Source organism: Microtus oregoni, unplaced genomic scaffold (assembly GCF_018167655.1).
Source record: "Microtus oregoni isolate MIOR12 unplaced genomic scaffold, Mior012 000025F_ref0000491, whole genome shotgun sequence".
Lineage (NCBI taxonomy): Eukaryota > Metazoa > Chordata > Mammalia > Rodentia > Cricetidae > Microtus > Microtus oregoni.
The window spans coordinates 23,509,421-23,525,087 of NW_024543084.1; the positions used below are offsets into that span (position 1 = coordinate 23,509,421).

At 45.2% G+C, this 15,667-nt stretch overlaps 1 protein-coding gene across 2 annotated transcripts; it reads left to right on the forward strand.

Annotated features, from left to right (window-relative positions):
- The first annotated feature begins 7,675 nt into the window (after nt 1-7,675).
- On the forward strand, nt 7,676-15,397 carry LOC121462940 (zinc finger protein 20-like). 2 transcript variants are annotated; one of them, XM_041674917.1, is made up of 4 exons: nt 7,676-7,770; nt 12,197-12,323; nt 12,757-12,817; nt 13,731-15,397. In XM_041674917.1, the coding sequence occupies exon 4, from the start codon at nt 14,180-14,182 to the stop codon at nt 15,395-15,397; it is 1,218 nt and encodes a 405-aa protein (XP_041530851.1). In that variant the 5' UTR covers nt 7,676-7,770; nt 12,197-12,323; nt 12,757-12,817; nt 13,731-14,179. The 2 variants fall into 2 exon arrangements, with proteins under 2 accessions (XP_041530851.1, XP_041530852.1); XM_041674918.1 differs by having other exon boundaries at nt 7,682-7,770; nt 14,173-15,397.
- Nucleotides 15,398-15,667: the final 270 nt, after the last annotated feature.

Sequence of the window (15,667 nt, forward strand, 5' to 3'; positions counted from 1 at the left end):
AACCCGCCCCCTGCCTCCCAGCCGCTTCTGATTGGCTAGAACGGCTCTGCTTGTGCTGAGTGACAGAAGCAGCTCCTCTAGGGTCTTAGGCTGTGCGCTTTGAAAACGATGGCTGTGTTGTGGTGGCCAGCTGGTGGAAACATAGGCTCATGGCTCTCCTGTTCTTGTAGGTGCGCCCTACTAAATGACCCTGGCCAGCGAAAATAGTTGACAGTATCTAGCCAATTTGTGACTCTGAGATACCTAGGAAAAGTCCACTGAAAGAAACGATTCTGACAGCTCAAGAGGGCCATATTTCTGATGAGAGTCTTGCTGACTGCAAGAGTCTCAAACTTTTAATCCTCCTAAATTCTGAGGTTGTGGGCCCTAAGTCAGCATGTCTAGCCATAATTGTTTCTTAAACAGTCATTAGAGAACTTGTAACTTCTGGAATGTTCTCATGTATTCTTCTCCTTCACATATAAAGCTACAGAAAAAATTTAAGAGTATGTAATTGAGGGCTAGAGACATGGCTCAGCGGTTAAGAGCACTGGGTCCAGCAGAGGATCCAGGTTCCATACAAAACACTCACATCGAGGCTCACAACCTTCTGTAACTCCAGTTCCAAGGAATTCAATGCCTCCTGGCCTCCGTAGGCACCAAGCACACATGTGGTACACAAACATACAGGTAAATCGCCAAAATACATAAAATAAGGATAAATATTTTAAATGTCTGATTGAACAGCTAAGAATGTGGCTCAGTTGGGTGGAATGCAGGAAGCCCTGGGTTCATGCCTCAAAACCACATAAACTAAGATGGTGTTTTTCTATAAGCCCACCAGTGATGAAGATCAGAGAGTCATAAATTCAAGGTCATTCTTCACTACAGAGTGGTTTTGAGGCCAGTCTCAGCAGCATGGCCCCCGCCTCAAAAAATAAAAGATGCTGAGCATGGTGGCAGATACCTTTAACCCCAGGTGGATCTCTGTGGGAACAAGGCCAGACTGGTCTATACAGCAAGACCCTATCTCAAAATACAAATGTGCTACAGATAAACTCACATTGACTCACACATATTACATATAAAATAAATAAATATTTAAACATTAACCCTACAGCAATGGCATCTAGTAAGAGCAAGCTAAATGAAATCTCAGAATGAGAACTCAAATAATGATTATAGATATGTTCAAAGACACAAACAACTGAACAGAATAAGGAAGGTCATGGGTAATATGAAAGAGGAACTCAACAAAGAGAGAAAATCAATATGAAATTCAGAAATTAAAGAAAAATAGTCAAATAAAAAGAACTGTGGACAGTCTCATCAATAGAATGGATCAATGAATACCTGAGCTTGAAAACAAAGTGGAAGAACTGAAATAATCCAATAAGGACATAGATAAAATAACAAGCAGCTACCAGTGAGCATTCCCAGAGAGGCACAACACTGAAAATACTACATTTAGGGGTGACAGGCACATGTTCACTGACAAACTTCCTGTAAAGAGGCAATACACACCCTCCTCACCAGATGAGAGCCACAGATGACAGAAGGACTGCACAAAGTCCAATTTAGTGAACTTGTGAGCTTTTATTGGGGTCATTAACAGTAGTGTGGGTGAGGAGGTTATTGAGGAACAAGAAAGACTCAAAACAGCAATTCGTGAAATGACTCACAAAAGCTGCGTCCACAGAGCCTCCCTGTGCAGCTGCAAACAGCTTGATGGTCTGAGAGTCTCTCCTCCTGGCAATATGGTGGGTCAGTTTCCCCTCCTCTGGCATTGATCTCCATCCTCTAGAAATTTGGAAAGGGTGCTTCGAGAATCTTGCTTTCCCAGAAGTCTTCATTAGGTTTTCTGCTGCTTTGATGAAACACCACCACCAAAAAGCAAGTTGGGGAGGAAAGGGTTTATTTGGCTTATACTTCCATAGCACTGTCCATCCACTGTCAGGACAGGAACTCAAACAAGGCAGGAACCTGAAGCAGGAACTGATGCAGAGGCCATGGAGGGGAGCTGCTTACTGACTTGCTCCCCATGGCTTGCTCAGCCGGCTTTCTTATAGAACCCAGGACCACAAGACCAGGGATGGCACCACCCCCACTGATCACTAAAATAAGAAAATGCCTTACTGCTGGATCTCAAGGAGGCATTTCCTCAGCTGAGTCTCCTTCCTCTGATGACTCTAGCTTGCATCAAGTTGACACACAAAGCCAGCCATGACACCAGACACATAGTGTTTATCTCCAGAGCCCCGTGAATCCTTCCCCTCCCTCCTGTATGAAATGTTTCCATTCGGAGAAAACTGCTCTGCAACAGCATAGAAGAGGGGGAATAATTTCATTCTAAAAACAAAATATTTTCACAAAAATCATAACAGGAAACTCCCAAGTTGGAGATAAAGGAGGCAGTTACAACACTACACAGAGAAGGCCTGAAAGAGCCTCCCTCATCATATAGAAACCAAAACAAACAGAACAAAGAAATGATGATGAGAGCTGAGGAAGAGAAACACCAAATCACGTACAACTTTTTCAGGAGAGACACAACTCACCCCATGTAGAGAGTCCATGACATACCAAAGCACGGACACCACCAAAGTTCAACTTAGTGAACCAATGAGTTTTATTGGAGCACTTACAGGAGCAGAAATGACTCAAATGACTCAAAGACAGCTGAGCTGCATCACCAAAGCCTACTCCAGCAGCTACTCACAGCACTGGGAGCCTGGAGCACACTGCACAGCCTGCAAGCAACTCACCTGGTTCCTACCAGGAACATACTGCTGTTGTCTTGCTAAAGAAAAGCAACAACACACTGCCTTCTACATATTTATGCATATGTGCTTCTCTCAGCCTTGCCAGAGAAGCTTCCCCATTCAGTGGTCAGCAGTCAATGCAGAGACTCGAACTGTTCAAAGTGCTGAGAATACATGAGCTGATTGCTTAGCCCTAAACAGGACCTCTAGATCAACCTCCTACCTACAAGGCTCGTAAAACATCATAGAAGAGGAGGAGGAAAGAAAGTAAGAGGTAGAGGATGAGGAGCACGGCTGTGAAAGGCATGGAGGGGGCATGGAGATTGCGCTCATGAGCCTACTGAAACTATACTCACCTGCACACAATCAAGCCAACAAGATCAGTCAGCATTTCAACAAGCAGCATTAACTAGACTCAGAGAGAAAATAAAATGGCAGAACAGAAAGGGGAGAGGAACTAGATGGGGAGCCTGGGGGATGTGGAAGGGGCAGTTGGAAGAAGTTATAAACAACATACATTACACTGGATAACATCAGGAGCCCAAAGGCAGAAGTGGGAAATATTAGCTTCTAGATCAATGAAATGTTGCTTTTGCCTCCTTGTAAACAATATCTTCCTTTTGCAACCAAGATTTCTAGGCTAACAGGGCATGAAGTCGTAGGAAAAGGAAGCAAAATTTTTGAAAAAGAATCATTATTTCTATCACTTAAATTGTGATCATTAAAGAAAAGTACCATATAATGGTATGTAAGTATGTAAAAGAGTAATTGAGTCATAGAGTCTTGTAGTAAAGCTCCAGAGAGCTTCTTAGGTCAGATGTTAGATATGTAAGGATTGTATGATATCTGCAGAGGAAAGACCTGGAGTGAATCTGGCCCACAAGAAAAGCTATGTGAACTCTGTACGGCAGACTTGGGGGTGTGGAGATGACCATGGCATTGGCTTGCAGACGAGCCAATGGACTGGAGCAGTTAATTGGATATTTTCAACACTGGGCTTTGTTCCTGGTTCAGTTCTATCTTTCCTTGTCTGTCTCTTCATTTCGGGATGGGAGTGTGTACCATGTGACACTGAGCCACGTAATTTGTTTTGATATTACAAGGGCTGGAGAACTTGCTCTTGCAAAAGACCTGGATTGGATTCCCAGTACCCACATGAAGGTTTACAACCATCTATATCTCCAGCTCACTCAGATCCAAGAGGCACGAGTGTGGTGCACACACATGCATGCAGGCAAAACATTCAAATACATAAAGCCATAAATAAAGGATATTGAGCCTATAATTCGTGATCCTAGAGAAGCTAAATAAGAAGGTGAACACAAAGAAAAACATATAGCTATCCTCCTGGATATTGGAAGTAGACAAGATTGCCGGGCAAAAAATTGGGATCTTGGGGGTGGAGTGGGATGGGGGTAATGGGAGATGGGGAGAGAAAAGTGAAAAGGGGAGGAAGGGGGAACTTGGAGGAATGGGATGGTTGGGATAAAGAAAGGGTGGATATGGGAGCAGGGAAGTATATATCTTAATTAAGGGAGCCATCTTAGGGCTGGCAAGAGACTTGACCCTAGAGGGGCTCCCAGGTGTCCAGGGAGATGTCCCCAGTTAGTTCCTTGGGCAGCTGAGGATAGGGAACCTGAAATGGCCCTATGCTATAGCCATACTGATGAATATCTTGCATATCACCATAGAACCTTCATCTGGCAATGGATGGAGATAGAGACAGAGACCCACATTGGAGCACCGGACTGAGCTCCCAAGGTCCAAATGAGGAGCAGAAGGAGGGAGAACATGAGCAAAGAAGTCAGGACCGTGAGGGGTGCACCCACCCACTGAGACAGAGGGGCTGATCTTTTGGGAGCTCACCAAGGCCAGCTGGACTGGGACTGAAAAAGCATGGGATAAAACCGGACTCTGAACATGGCGGACAATGAGGGCTGATGAGAAGCCAAGGACAATGGCACTGGGTTTTGATCCTACTGCACGTACTGGCTTTGTGGAAGCCGAGCCTGTTTGGATGCTCACCTTCCTAAACCTGGATGGAGGGGGGAGGACCTTGAACTTCCCACAGGGCAGGGAACCCTGACTGCTTTTTGGACTGGGGGGGTGGGGGGAGTGGGAGAAGAGGGAAAGGAGTGGGGGAGGGGGAGGGAAATGGGAGGCTGGGAGGAGGCGGAAATTTTTTTCAATAAAAAAAGAAAGAAATACTAAAAAATAAAAAATACTTTGAGTCTCAGAAGAAGGATGGATTTTTTTTTTTTTTTGGTTTTTTGAGACAGGGTTTCTCTGTAGCTTTGGAGCCTGTCCTGGAACTCCCTTTGTAGACCAGGCTGGCCTCGAACTCACAGAGATCCTCCTGCCTCTGCCTCCCAAGTGCTGGGATTAAAAGCGTGCGCCACCACCGCCCGGCGAAGGATGGAATTTTTGAACAATGTCCCAACTGGCAGGAATGTGAGACAGCTGCTCAGGAAACAGCAAACAGAAATCAACACTAGTGCTCAGCACATTTTCTCCTTTCAAATAAGTCTAAGCCCATCCCTGTGGATATTGCCACAATCTGTTTGCAGGGTAAATCGTGCCACCTCTGTTAGCTCTCCCTAGAAAGGCCCATACAGGCCATTCCTTCACCAGAACTGTCCAGCCACACTGACCTCTTACCGTCTATTAAACCTTAACCTGCTTTATGGATTCAGGAGTGGGACCTGGGGTCCCTAGACTTCTTTGTGTCTCTCATCACCAGTGTAATCTACTGAATATTATTTTTTGTTTTAAACTGTTGCTTGCCTGTCTAACTTGCCTATTGAGGATGGTGTCCAAGCTTATTAGGGCTGCCAGGGCCCAATCTCTGACCCTAGCTACTCTGATAAATTATTGTGGCCTACTCTCCCAGTGCCTTCACCATTATTAAAGTCAATATAGCTAAGAGCTGATCAATTGTGTGTATATTTAATGAATGATCTTAAGCTATGAGCTTTTGGCAAAAGCCAGGTTCTTTCATTTCACTGTTTCAAGGATCTGATATCTTTCTTTATAAAGTCCATATTTTTAAAACACCCTAATAATTTTGTTTCCTTTATGGCATATATTGTTTATTTCATTTTTTAATATTTGACATGAATTATTTATTTATTTATTTATTTTGTTCTCTAGGCCCTGCTAATCTCAAGCACATCATGCAACAATAGCTGACATTGAAATCCAGATCCTGCTGCTTATGCTTCCTGAGTCCAGAGGGTTCTCAACCTTCCTGACGCTGTGACCCTTTAATACAGCTCTTCATGCTGTAGTGACCCCCAACCATACAATTATTGGCACTTCATAACTTTAATTTTGCTACTTTGTTTTCCAACGGTCTTTGAGTGTCATGACCCATTTCAACATGAGAATTAGACTGTTGTCCATTTCAACATGAGATACATTTAGCGCTCGCGAGTTACAGATAAGCAGTAGGTACTAGGCACTTTTCTTCCCTAGCTGTGGGTGGTCCCTGGCCATATCTGAGAACTCTGAGAGTTGGAGAGATACAGGTGGTCTGCTATGTAGCTGGAACCACAGTAAGAAAAATAAGATGCCTCAGATCTCAAATTATTCATTAGATAAGGTTTTGTATGCTAAACCAGTGAGATGAGAAAATTAAGATGGCAGACGTGGCCTCTGGGAGAAGAGGACAGGAATGTCTACCCTGGGGGTCAGGAGGGGGAAAAAACCAACATTGTCTTGCTCCAAATCAGCAACTATTTTTTGCCTTTTGTCTATGCTGCTATGTCTTTCTGCAGAATTGATTAAAAATGGCTTCAGTTCTGTTGTAATAGGAGTGGCGGGGCTGCGTCCCCAGCACCCCGGCCACCTGCTAGCTTATGCCCCGAAATAATTACACGGACACTGTATTCTTTTAAAACACTGCTTAGCCCATTAGCTCTAGCCCTTACTGGCTAATTCTGATATCCAGATCAACCCATCTCTAATAAACTGTGTAGCACCGGTCTTACTGGGAAAGATTCAGCATGTCTGACCTGGCGGCTTGTTTCATCGCATTCGTCTGCCCGGGAGAGGGGAGCATGGCCTCTGCTCCAGAGAGCAGCTGTCGAGTCTGAGCTCACTTCCTCTTCCTCCCAGCATTCTGTTCTGTTTACTCCACCCACCTATGTTCTAACCTATAAGATGGGCCAAAGCAGTTTCTTTATTAGCCAATGACCTTCCTCCATCACAGTTCTCTCCATTCTCTTGGAATTTGTTATCATCTTATTTCCGACTGTGAAGGTGAGCACAGAAGACCAGGCTGGCCTGGATTATAAGAGTCATAAAGCCACAGCACGTCTGCTTCCTAACTACCCCAGGAAAGAGCTGCAGAAGGTTCTGATTTCTTCTGCCTGTGCAGAGTTTGTAGCTGGCCAGATCTTACTCTGGAGACAAACCAGGCTGACCTAGAACTCACAGAGATCCACCTGTCTATGCCTCCTGAGTGAGTGATGGGGTTAAGGGGACTTGCACCACCAAGTCCCACTTGACAGTCCACGTTCTAACAAAATCTTTGGCTTGCCTGATCCAGGCCCATGGAGTGCGTCAGATTCAAGATCCAATACAAGTTCTAGGCCCGAGGCAAGAAACTACTGCACTGGACATCAAATTGGTAAATGGACAGTGGACACTAGCCTCCCAGGATGAATCACCATGGACTGAAGTACCCCGCACGACCCCGGCAGTTTTGGCTTTTATGTAAATCTCTCCCAAACTATGCTAGGTCTCCTAGGACAGAAAGCAGAGTTGGAAGGATGTGCCTCAGTCAGTGGGGCTCCTGTTGTGGGATCCCTTCTTTCACTCAGCATGTCACTGGCTGCGCGGCCCTAGCCAATCAGGACCTCCAGGTGGGCTGTCCAATCAGGAGCGCCGGGGGCGGCGGGGCGGGCTCCTTCCGGCAGTCCGGCTGTGCGTTCCGCTGGGCAGCCCTGGGAGGCGCGGCGGGCTCGCGGCTCTTCGCTGTGAGCACCGCCACCCCGTGCTGTGCGGCCAGCTTGGCAGCCACGCCATGGTGAGCGCGGGGCCGCGGTCTCCAGACGGGGAGGACTGAGCCACAGGAGCCTGTGTGCTGGGTCCTCCCCGCGCTGGGGGAGGGGTGGCACCGGCGACCTGGAAAGTTCGGCTTCAAGCGAAGATTAGAGTTCAAAAGCAAAGTCGCGAGCACCGGGCAGGTGACGGGAGGGCTGCATGCTGGGGAACAGAGGACGCCAGTCTGGGCGGGTCGCTGAACCCTTGCGGACGTCTACGGTTACCTTTTCCTTCTCCCGCGCACGCTCTTTTGCGCGCGGACTGTGACAGCTTGCATCTAACGCCCCCAATTTTGGCGCTGCTTGCGGCCAGCGGCTGTTCTGGGAGAAGGGCCGCACTGGACCGCCCCAGGATCGGATAGGGAGGAGAAACTTGGAGCGGCACTCAAGGGTTGGCAGAGTGGAGGATCCCTACGGCTGCCTCAGCGCCCTACTGTGCGGTGCGGTGCGGTGCGGTGCGGTGCGGTGCGGTGCGGTGCGGTGCGGTGCGGTGTGTGTGTGTGTGTGTGTGTGTGTGTGTGTTCGCGCGCAGTGAGACAGGTGCGAAGTCACAGAACAACTTTATGGAATGATTGCTCTCGTTCCGCAGTTCGCGGACCGACCTTAGGTTGTCTGGCTTGGGTTGCAAGGACTCCTAGCAGCTGAGCTATATCACAGAGCCTAGTACAGTTTAATTTTTCTTTTCTATTAAAGAAAAAATCTGCTTCCTCCCCAGTCTGGGGATTGAATGCAACAGCTTATGCATAGCATGCTGGGTGAGTTCTCTATTACTCCTTAGGCCCACTGCAGCCTTATCCTACCTTGGTGATAATTGCTTTGAAATTAGTTTTTGTTGAAGACCAGCTTCCACCAAACTCGTACATTCCAGGGTAGGAGCGTGAGAATTCAAACAAACAAACACAAAAAGAAATAAGAGACAGAAACACAGAACAGCATGGGGAGGGGGAGGCATTCTGTGAATACTGAATCTGCCTGGTTTATTTTCCACATGCTTATATACTTCACTCCAAAAGGGAAGAGGGGGAGGCAACAGGCTTCATTGCCATGATATAGGAATAGACTTGAATTCCCCAACCTTTGGTCCAGGTGGAGCAGACCCACCTCTATACCCAGAATACTAATTAACCACGCCCTAGGTCAGAATCGCTCGTTTGTAGACACACCTGTTGTCACCAGCTTTAAGAGAGCAAAAAATAAGCTCAAACTCTGACCTCCAGTCAAGGTGGAACAACTCTGTCAACCTTCACAAGTTGTAACTGTAAACCGTGAATCTCTGCTTTGCTCTTTCCCAAGGCTGTTCCAGTATTCTAACTTCTTTGGAATTCTAGGAATTTTCGAAGCAATTTTCGACTTTGGGGTCCCTTTGGTGTGTGATCCAGAGTGTTACCATCTTATCTCACTGCTAGGTTGGTGACCTTGACTAGGAGAATGAATTTCCTTTTACTTAAACTTAGATTCTTGCTGAGCTTGTTGGTGCTTACCTTTCATCCCAGCATTCCAGTGATTGAAGCAAATGGCTCTCTGAGTTCTAGGTCAGCCATGTGTATATAGTGAGTATCAGGCAAGTCAGGACTACACAGTGAGAACCTGTCTCAAAAGAAGTAAAACAGAATACTTAGATTCTTCACCCATCAGGATCCACCAGTGGGTGGGGGCTCCCTTTGCCAAGCCTTAAGACCTGGAGATTAATCTTTGGAAGCCGCGTGGTCAAAGAGAATAGAAAATCACGGTATTTCTTTGACCGCTTGTTCCTTCACCTCCATCCATGCACAATGGCAAATGCATGCCCACATATGCACACATAGAAAAATGTTTTAAAAATCAGATTTTAGTTAGGCGGTGGTGGTGCACACCTTTAATCTCAGCACTCAGGGAGGCAGAGACAGACAGATCTCTGAATTTGAGGATAGCTTCGTCTACAGAGCAAGTTCCAGGACAGCCCAGACTACACAGAGAAACCCTGTCTCAAAAGACCAAAATAAAAGTAGAAGAAAGAAAAAACCATTCCCTTTGTGGAAATCAAATAAAATATTTGTGTTTACTTGTTTTATTTTCAAGATGAACTTGAACTCGCTATCTCCCTCAGGAACTTGCTTTCTGGAGTTGAAGTGTGTGCTACCACATCTGGCTTATAAAGGGCCTTAAGAGTTCTTGTTCTCTTTAGGAAATGTGGCTTCTCAGAGTCTCACTATGTAGCTCTTGGCAGCCTGGAATTCACCATGTAGACCAGGCAGACCTCAAATTCACAGATCTGCCTGTTTCTGCCTCCTTAAGGCAGGGGTTAAAAGCTGGACCACCAAGTCCAGCCTAGACACCTTTCATCCATAAATTTTTCATTTTATTTATGCTTATTACCTAAGTGGATAATTTGTATTGATCTCAATGTGAGGAGTCATTTTCTTGACTTTTCTTTTGCTATTTTATTATTATCAAGGAAGTGAACCTATTTCTATACCAATAGTTTTTCATCCCCAGGCATTATTGCTCCTTTGTAAAGCTTGTGTTCATTTTATTATTTATTTGTGTATGTGCTCAAGGAGGCAAAGGGGGTATCATGTGTATATGTATGTTATTATGTGCATGTGTCTGTGTGTCTGTATATGTGGCCTCAAGGAGACCAGAGAGGTGTTAGCATCCTAAAAGTTAAGCTCCAGGCAGTTGTGAGCTACCTGATGTGGGTGCTGGAAATTGAACTCAGGTCCTTTGCGAGAAGAATGTGAGCCGTTTCTCTAGCAAGTTCTTTTATGTTGCATATATTCTGGATTTCTCTGTCAGATTTGCAGGTCTCACTTTCCCTAGTTTGAATGTTTGGAATTATTCGTTCCTCTATGACTTTTCACCTTAAAAATATATCTCTTTGTGTAAGTTGACATTTTCCTCATGAAGGGACAACACTCAAAAAATAAACTTAGAAGGCTCAGGAATCTCCTAAAACAAGATTCACAGTACTTTGTGAACACATCCACAATAACGTAAACACTAGCAAATGCTGGAGAAAATTTCCCAGGAGCCCCCCGTACAGGAAGCCCCCCGGAGACAGCTTTCGGGCACCCTTAGCCATGCAGCGTTGAGCTTTCATTCACTCCTGTAAGTAACAGAATAAGCTCATTGACACAGCAGGTGTGGGTAGTTTCATGTCATTGTTGCCCCATCTGGAATAAGGAGACATTTGTTAACATTTCATGAAAAGTCATATGAGGTCTGAGGATCGAGTTTATCCCAGCTGCGAGTCATAGGGAATGGGGAGTAGAAGGCCCGTCAGGGCCCTCGTCATGCAGACTGTCAACTGAACAGGCATAGACGGGACAGAGTTCCTGTTCATCTGAAGGTTACAGGTGTCAACTTCTAAGCTGTGGCCTCCCACTTAGAAAAGCCAATTTCCATCATGAAGGGGAATCCTACTTTCACTTTTGAGCCACTTGAGTTATGCATGCATAGTCAGGCTAGAGATGACCCAGAGGTGAGGATCACCAAGACACTGGCTATGGGTTGAGCATATGGAGAAATCTGGAAAAATGAAGGTCTGACTAGCAATGATAATTTTTGAGATCAGGAGTCCATACCTGGTATACTGTAGAATTCATGTCATTCTGTTGGGATGTATTTTCTTTTTTTTTTTCTTTTCTTTTTTTTTTTTTTTTTTTTTGGTTTTTCAAGACAGGGTTTCTCGAGATGTAAATTTAAGAGTGCAATTGAACTGTGCCACGAAATAGAGTGATTTATTTATCATTTGTATTCTTGCCTTCTCTACCAAGATATTAAGGTCACTTACACCATCCAGTTTTAACATTGAGGCTGGAGAAACGGCTCAGAGGATAAAAGAACTGAATGTTCTTGCAGAGTATCTGCTGGGTGTCGTGCCCAGCATCCACATGGTGACTCAGAACTGTCCCTTATTCCAGTTCCAGAGGATCTAATGCCTCTTTCAACTTCTGTGGCCCTCTAAACACACACATGGTGTACAAACATACACTCAGGCATGCTAGTGTTAACACTGTTCCCGACATCAGGTGGGAGGCTCTGAGACAGGAAGTGGAAATGCAGTGTAGCCAGAGGACCGTGCAGAGCTGCAGCTCATTCTGGGCCCTGGTCCACTGGGAGGAGTGCTGCAGGGCGGCTCCTTCCTCATCCCTCAGTGTAGCCAGAGGACCGGGCAGAGCTGCAGCTCATTCTGGGCCCTGGTCCACTGGGAGGAGTGCTGCAGGGCGGCTCCTTCCTCATCCCTCAGTGTAGCCAGAGGACCGGGCAGAGCTGCAGCTCATTGTGGGCCCTGGGCCACTGGGAGGAGTGCTGCAGGGCGGCTCCTTCCTCATCCCTCACTGCTTGCATTACAACTTCCATCTCATGGAAGAGTGTGGATCCCACAGTGTCGAGTGAACCTTTTGTCAATCAAGTGTGTGCAATGTTTAGGCCTCAGTGAGTGTTGAGGACGTGGCTGTGCACTTCACCCAGGAAGAGTGGGCTTTGCTGAATCCTTCCCAGAAGAGTCTGTACAGAGATGTGATGCTGGAGACCTGCAGGAACCTCGCTGCCATAGGTGAGGATAACATCTTACCTTCACTCTGTAAACTAGGGAGCAAGTGTCTATTGGTGTCGATGCTCTTCTGGGATTTGGACTATTGAAAAGCAGATTATGTTCAATATATCAGACAGGGTTTCCATGTAAGAAACTAACTTTTGGGGGCTGGAGAAATAGCTCAGTGGTTAAGAGCATTGCCTGTTCTTCCAGAGGTCCTGAGTTCAACTCCCAGCAACCACATGGTGGCTCACAACCATCTGTAATGAGGTCTGGTACCCTCTTCTGGCCTGCAGGCATACAAGCAGACAGAATATTGCATACTAAATAAATAAATATTTTTTTAAAAAAAGAGTAAATGGTGTTGGTTGGGAAATTAAGACTTTAAAAAAAAAAGAAACTAACTTTTTAGTAATTTCTAATTTATCCTAAATCTTCTGATACTTCCTTTTAGGATACAAATGGAAAGACCAGAACATTGACGACCATCATAAAAATCCTGGGAGAACTCTAAGGTAATGTGTGTGCAGAGGGTCTCTTTTAAAGGGATGAAAATTGACTGAAAGGGGACAGGCTTTCTCTGCCCCAGATCTCCTCCTAGCTGCTAGTATGTTACTCAATTTTTCTGGCTCTAGTTTGGCATGGTGTGGATGGTCTGCCCATCCTCTTCATAACGAATTTGCTTTCTTACGCCTGGAGATCTTGAGCAGTTCTGTGAATTGCTGCTTATAGGACACAAAGTTCCATGTCTCTGATCAGGTCCCACATGAGCTTGGTGTGTTTGGAGCCAGCTGGACCTCAGCTTGCTCATGTCTTTAATCACTTTGTGACCCAGGCCACTGAGTCCTGAGTAGCTTGGGTTCAGGAACCCTGGCTAGGGGTGGCAAAGGGACAAAGAAAGAACAGACACACATACAATGAAGCGATAATCAGATGGGATTCTCTCTCTCTCTTTCTCAGATTGGGGGGGGGGTGGTTGGTGTGTGTGTGTGTGTGTTTGTTTTTCGAGACAGGCTTTCTCTGTATCTCTGCCTGTTCTGGAACTCGCTTTGTAAACCAGAGATGGCTGGCCTCATCTCTGCCACCCTGAGTGTGGGGATTAAAGGTTGTGCCGCCGCCATCCTGGAACCTTGGGGTCTTTATTACAGCACGGGAGGGTTGGCCAGACTGGGGAGGAGATCTCTGTAAGTAAACAGTCTCAGGCTGTCCATCTGGAAGGAGGAAGCTGCAGTTGCTAGTCCTTACACATGCTGTTCATAAACACTCAGACTCCCAGAGAAACCTTTGCCATCCTTCTTAAGTGTGGGCCATATGAATGACTTGGCCAGTTTACTGTGGGCCAATTAGTCCTGGAGTCCTGGCCACGCCCATGTCAAAAACACATTTACTCAGGATTCACTCACTCAGGGCTTCCTCCACTCCCTACAGATGGCTACAGAATTTGAAGAATTCTGTTGTTCTTCGGTGGTGACCATGACAAGAAGTCTTTAAAGGAATTTTGATGTGCTACAAAAATTTGCAAATAAGCAAACTAAACAAATAGACACAATGTGAATTTTTTTCATTTTAATATTTTTATCAAAACTACAGTTTATAGGTACTAAAATGTTAGTGTGCTGACTAGTGTTAATTTCACTTGGAAACATTACAGGAACTTGAACTAATGGGTACCACTGTTTTGACCAAAGCTCTGTGAGAATTGGTGTGTACAACATCGATCTGTTTAGTCTCTGTGGCCACTCATATCTGGCAAAAGGCATAACCCTTGTCTGATCTGTAGAACTATGTATAACCCAGACCTGATAAGCAGCCAGTAAAACAACTCTTGCTAAATTGTCTTTTGTTGGTGTAGCTTGTGTTTTCTTTACAGAAGTTACATGTTACAGACATTCTGTGAGAATGAAGGTGGTGACCAAGATAGAGAAGAATTGACTTGGAAACTGAATCTCAGTATGAGCATGAAAAGTTCCCCTGGACTAATACCATGTGAAAACAGCGTGTGGGGAAAGACAGCCTGGAATCATTCACCCGCTAGTAGACATGCCACATCTCACACTCAGTATAATCCACATGAGCGTGAGAGATATATGACCAAGCAATGTAACTCCGACTCTCTAATAAACTTCCAAAGGTGTATGAGAACTCACACTGTGGATGGGCCGTGTGAGTGTGAGATATGTTTAAAATATTTTGGTTTTCCAAATACACAGGATCAGGAAACTGATAGTGGAAAAAATCCATGTCAATACAAGGAATATGGAAAGACCTCTGTTAATATTAGTTCATCATGTACACATGGAGGAACTCATGCTGTAGGGAAATGTTATGAGTGTCATCGATGTGGTAAAGCTCTGAGCTCTTACAGTTCACTTAGAAGACATGAAAGAATTCATACTGAGAAGAAACCCTATAAATGCAAACAGTGTGGGAAAGCCTTTAGATACCACAGTTACCTTCACTTACATGAAAGAATTCACACTGGTGAGAGACCCTATGAATGTAAACAGTGTGGGAAAGCTTTTATATTTCCTGGTGCCTTGCAGGTACATGAAAAAATTCATACTGGAGAAAAACATCATGAATGTAAACAATGTGGTAAAGCCTTTAGACGTCATAGTGATCTTCAAGTACATGAAAAAATTCATACTGGAGAAAAACCTTATGTATGCAAACAATGTGGTAGAGCTTTCAGACTTAACAGTCATCGGCAGAGACATGAACAAACTCATACTGAAGACCGACCCTTTATATGCAAGCAGTGTGGCCGATCTTTTGAACATTACAATAATCTTGAGTTACATGAAAAAATTCATACAGGAGACAGACCCTTTGTATGTATAGAATGTGGCAAAGCTTTTGGATGTTACAGTAATCTACAATTACATGAAAAAATTCATACTGGAGATAGACCCTTTGTATGTAAAGAATGTGGTAAAGCCTTTATATGCCATGGCCATCTTCAGAGGCATGAAACAACCCATACTGGAGAAAAACCCTATGGATGTAAACAGTGTGGGAAAGCCTTCAGTCGTAACAGTCATCTTCAGAGACATCAAAGAACTCACAAGCAGATGTCTACATGCCCCAGAAAGTAATGACCCCACCAAAGTCCAACTAGGCAAACAGATAGTTGTGTTGGGATGACTTCTAGGAACACGGACAACTCATGCACAGCTGTATCTTCATCATGCTACTCCAGCCGAGTCCTCAAAGGAGCTGTGCTCTGGAGATCTCTGCAGAGCTTGCAGGCAGCTCAGCTGACCGGGGAGAAGCCTCCTCTCAGCAGGTGCTTACTGCTTTTGTAAACTTGGAGAAAGGCCTTGTCCATCTATTTTAAGGCTTTGTTTTCTGCAATTTGTTACTTG

Coding starts and splice junctions, on each gene's coding strand:
- LOC121462940 (XM_041674918.1), top strand. Junction 12,324..12,756: donor CAGGAACCTCGCTGCCATAG/GTGAGGATAACA, acceptor ACTTCCTTTTAG/GATACAAATGGAAAGACCAG. Junction 12,818..14,172: donor AATCCTGGGAGAACTCTAAG/GTAATGTGTGTG, acceptor TTTTCTTTACAG/AAGTTACATGTTACAGACAT.